General features: G+C 32.9%; 1 protein-coding gene across 1 annotated transcript; it reads right to left on the bottom strand.

The window, feature by feature from the left end:
* Positions 1-4,498: 4,498 nt before the first annotated feature.
* LOC114387211 (ethylene-responsive transcription factor ERF098-like) lies at positions 4,499-4,937 on the bottom strand. Its single transcript, XM_028347350.1, has one exon. It carries the CDS (start codon positions 4,935-4,937, stop codon positions 4,539-4,541), a length of 399 nt encoding a protein of 132 aa, XP_028203151.1. The 3' UTR covers positions 4,499-4,538.
* Between the last annotated feature and the right edge of the window lie 511 nt (positions 4,938-5,448).

Genomic DNA, 5,448 nt, shown 5'->3' with positions numbered 1-5,448 from the left:
CCGAGTGTACCCAAAAGTGTCCGACAACTGAATTTGAAAAATTATAGCAAAGTCTTGGGATATCCACTGGTAACAAGCATTCCAAATCTTAGTAGCAACTTCACAAAATAAATTAAAAGATGTGATGAGATGTCTCACGTTGTTGAAGACATAACGGGCACAACAGATCCACCTCCTCCACAATGATGTTTCTTCTTGACAAATTGTCTTTGGTTGGTAACCTATCCCACATCACCCTCCAAATGCGAAAAGCCACTTTAGGAGAGGGATTTTCAACTTCCACACCTCCGCAAGAGTTGAGCTTAACTCATGAGCATCTTCTTCCGCAAAACGTGCTTGATAGGCCGAGTTAGAAGAGTAGGTACTCCATGTACTCTCTAACCACAACCAAGAATCGGAATAATCTTTGTGTACCTGCACATTTGACAAAAGAAGGTTAACTTGAAAAATGAGTTCACTCTCCCACTCAAAGGGTACTCTCCTCCATCTCAATGACCACCTCCACCTATCTTCCACCCAACTTCCCATCATTCCTCCCACAACCTCCTCTTTCTGATCCGACATAAGAAATAATCTTGGGAAGAGACTTTCCAAGCTTTTCCCATTCACCCAAGAATCCTCCCAAAATCTAATTTTATCTCTCACTCCAACCTTCTAAAGGATCCCTTTGTCAAATCAATTATGTCTATTAAGGCCACTACACACTTTGTTCAGATCTCTCCACCACAAACTCTCAGAAGATTTTTCCTCCCCAAAAAAATCATGCCAACCTTCACATACATCACACCACTAACCACTTTGACTATGAAAAAGATTCCATCAACACTTCCCCGATAAAACTTCATTAATTTTCTCAATATCTTTCACCCCTAAGCCTCCCAATTTCTTGCTTTTACATATATCTTCTCACCTCACCCAAGCAATCTTTTTGTTGTCATCACTTCCACCACAAAAAATTAAAAACTTCTTTAAATTCCCACAAGTTTACTACACACTTCCATAGGTATTTTAAAGAACGAAAGATAGAACAAAGGGAGGCAAAATAGTACCAAATTAATCAAGCACACTCTCCTCTCAAGAGGCATTTTTATATTTCCAAAGAGCCAACCTTTTTTTTAAATTTACGGATGACGGGTTACCACATCTTCACTCTCCTTGTGTTTTCCCAATAGGTAATCCAAAGTATGTAAAAGGAAAAGAAAGAACTCTACAATTCAACATACTAGCATACCTTTTCACCATCTTCTACTCATAATTGTCTAAGGAACTTTATTTAATTTAATGACCATTTTGTAGGTAATTATCTTAATATTTTAATACATTTAAGCTTGTTTGACCTTGTTTATAATTAAGTTTTTAATAAATTAGAATAACTTTAAAATAATTTAAATGTTTAATTTTTCATCTGATTTTGGTATAGAGATAAACGAAGAAAAAAGATAGTCCATATTAGGACCCAATTCGAGACCCTTTTAAAGAAAATTTTCAAAGTTAAAGGGGTCATAATTGAAGCTTTGAAGGTGCTCAATGTGACATGTCATACTGAGTGAATTGTTTTTACTGCATATTTGGGCTCAGCATGACATGTCAAGTTTAGTACACAATTACTTTCAGCAATTCTATTTGCATGCAGGTTTAGCATGTAGGTCATTGTGCAAAAATGATAGTGCAACATGTTTGGCCTTATTCAAGATCAAATGATGTGAATTGAAGACAAATTTGATTAAAGGAGTTGTCTAGGGTTGACGGTAAACATGATGATTTGTTAGTTTTAACTTTTGATCAAACAAGGTCATTGAGTTCAATGCCAAATCTTGAACCCTACCTCTGAATAGTGATACGAGGTCATTGTATCTGTTTGATACATATAGCTAATTATATAGCAAGTTAACACACAAATTTTATTGCAAAATTCAACTGTCGAGATTCAGCAGAATGGTTGTCAACTAAAGTAACACTTGACTAATTTTTATGTTAGTTAAATGAGATGAAGGTTAGTCTGATTGAATATAGAATTGACGACTTATTAATATTAGTCAAATAAAAAGGTTAACATATCATAAATAAGGTTAATATGGTTTACTTATAATGTTAGTCAAATTGGCAGAATTCGACTAATTTTAAGGTTAACTGAATGAATAGAAGATTAATTTGACTACATTTGACATTAGTTAAGTGATAGATTTAGCTAACTTTAGTGTTAGTTGAATATGGATAAGGTTATTTCGGATACTTACAATGTTAAAAAAAATATTAGTTGAATGATAGATTTTTGCTAACTTAAAGCATAAAAAATTAGTTGAATTAAGTCATATTTAATTTGATAAAGATAAGATGATATTTTTCACGATTTTTTGATATTCAAATGACTTATAGAAGTTAAAAACTAATCAATGGTGGTGCTCCCTAAAAAATAGGAACCAATTGTTGTCTTCTTCAACATTTGAAATAACTTATCATTTGACTTATGGAAAGAGGAGAACGTACTTAGATTTTAAGAGCAATTACTAGAAGATAAATCTACCTCAGAATCAGTTAGCCAAAATGTTAGTCAAAATTAATTTTTGATTTTTGAAATCAATTGTTGTTTGTCAAATTTAATTGCCAAAATTAGTCGAATCAATATAAAACTAACCAAATGATCCCTCAAATCTTGTTGTATAACTCTCAAATCACGTTCTAAGAAGTAGTTATCAAGTAAGAAAACGTGGTCCAATAGGAAATGTGAGCTTGTATCCTATAAATAGATCTTGTACTTCAAATTTTACACACAATCAATCCAAAGCACAAGTCCATTTTACCTTTCACTTATTTTATCACTTTTCTTTAGAGTTTTTGGCATTTATTGCTTTTACTTGGAAGTTTTCCTTCACAACATTTTATTTATTGTTTTCCTTTACCATTTTCCTATATAGCCTTTCAATCGATATCTTTCATGCAAAATCATATTGTCTCCCTTTCTTTTCCATTCACCTATACCAAGTACTTTCCAAAGTAGCTTGGGAACTCATATCCAAAGAACAAATTTCTCTTCTTGACACAAATGGTTCGATCATTATTTGAGATCGTGTTGAAACAAAGTTGATCGAAACATATTTTGGCTAACTTTAAATTTTACGCCACAATAATAGTATTATCTTAAAAAATGAGGATCCTAACATTGAATATGTATTTTATTTGATTAAATTTTAGATCATGGACATAGTTGTCTAACAGGATGAAAGTTTTTTTTCAGCTTTTTTTTTCTTGATGAGTGATCAATGAATACCATGAAATGCCTAAAGGGATTGTAGGTATTTAAGTGTGTAAAAGGACCGTATATGTAATAATATGATATGTTTGGAGTACTGTCGGGATAAAATATGTAATTAATATATAGGTTCGGTTGGTATGGTTAATTATAGGGTTCCTTAACAGCTTATGTACTTTTCATGTAAGGGATGGCATACTCCTTGTAATTCCTATGTAGTATATTTAAAATTTGGCTTACCAAAAGAAAATACTCTTATTCAAATTAATCCGTTTTGATAAAACAAAATTATCCAATAGTAGAAATTTAAAACGGAAAAAATTCTAACATAATATCTATTATAGAAAAATAGGAATAAATGAATAACTAGGAGAAAATTAGGAGAAGCAATGTAATGAAGCCACCAACCTTAAGATTGCCAACTGTTTCTCTGGTTACAACATCTCGTTATTTTCCATCATCTGAAAAAAAAATCTCCAATTTGAAGATATCGTTTAAAAGAAAATAAGTTCAGTACGTAGTGTCTGGGAAAGCACAATTAAATCATCAATTTTTATCACTCAACTCAAAACATTTTAATGCTATATATGCACATTATTATCAGCAGTTAATTTAACTCTATTTTATAGAATTATGAGATATGTAATAGAGGCAGTCAGATAAAAGGTTACGTACCAAAAGCATTGATAGACAAAATTCATGGCAATGCTATTGAGAAGCTTTTCAAAAGGGATAGTTGAACCTCAGCATCATGCAGTTCAACAATATAGCATGCAAGAACACACAGTGTTTCACCACCAAGTAGAAATTATCATGCAAATATTTAGTAGTATAAAACTTATCCCAAACCAAACACGAAACTGAAGTAAACATAAATAAAATTGAGAAACTAGTAGCAACCAGAATTGTGAGATTTCAACCTCTGAATTATCTACAACTAATTTCAGACTGATCTTGTAATCCAATTTTTCTATTTTAATATATTTTTCCTTTTTCCTTTTAAAAAAAATTAGAATGCAATTATAGTGGTTAATTGAGATGCAAAATAGAAAAATCGGTCACCCATTTTCTCAGGAAAGCACCGATATAAGGAAAATATTTATTAGGTAGCTACTATATATTGTAAGATTTTGTTGCATGACGGTTTTAAAACCATACAAAATATTAATTTAATCAATGTCAAAGACACTAAAAATAGGGGGGATGGGGGAAGAAGATTTTTGAAAATAAATTTGAACCCTAAAACACAAATTAAGATTTTAATACAAAGGGAGAAAAAAATGAGCTCTTAGTCCTCGTTCCTTCTTTTCACTTCGGACTCAAGAAGGTCTTCCAACACCTTGTTATCCAAACACTCAAACTCAATAACCTCCTTCTGTTGTGCAGCATAGGAACTTCCATTACTTGAAATAGAAGGGTTTGATGATACAAAAGGGAGATGAGCATAGTACTCATCAGGAAAATTAAGGATTGCAAGAGCACCCCTCAATTCAATGGCTGCACGATCATAAGCTCTAGCTGCTTCTTCCGCCGTGTCAAATGTCCCTAACCATTGTCTTCCTGTAGATTTTGTTGGGTCTCTGATCTCTGCTCCGAACTTACCCCATGGCCTCCTTCTCACGCCACGGTACTTCACTTCTTCCCCTCCTTTCTCTTTGTCTTGCTCCCCCTTATGTGCCTCCTCCATATGTTACCTTCTCTTTCCACAAAATAAAATTTGTCTCTTTTAACTCCTTTCTTTACACTCTTTCCCGTGAGGTTGTGTGTATGTATATAGGTAGGGTATATATGCCAAAACTGTGTTGCGTTCTAGGTTTAAGTTTTTTTGTTTGTTTGTGACTATTGACTTTATTCTTAGCTTTCAGAGAAGTGTAAAAGTTCGATTGTTCGACTCCACCTATGTTAAGAATGAACTAGAACTAGAAGAAGAAAAAATAATAATATACGTGGACGGGGTCCAATATAATGCACAAATTTTGCCATGTGATGTGCATATAGCTCGTCACGTTAACGTCCAACATTCAGAGGTTTTTTTTTTCTTAGGTGCATGGGGCGGCGACTAGGTTGAAATAAAATAGAGTGAGATTATTAGGGTCGTTTTAGGGTAAAAGTGAACAGAATCTTGTGAGTTTTGAATGGTGGAGAAAATACAGTATTTCTTGCTTTACGTAAGAAAAAATCTTGATGAATGGTGAAAA

The sequence above is a fragment of the Glycine soja genome, chromosome 15 (genome assembly GCF_004193775.1).
Source record: "Glycine soja cultivar W05 chromosome 15, ASM419377v2, whole genome shotgun sequence".
Classification (NCBI taxonomy): Eukaryota; Viridiplantae; Streptophyta; class Magnoliopsida; order Fabales; family Fabaceae; genus Glycine; species Glycine soja.
Note: the sequence above shows the minus strand (reverse complement) of the source record. Positions and strands in the feature narration are given on the sequence as shown.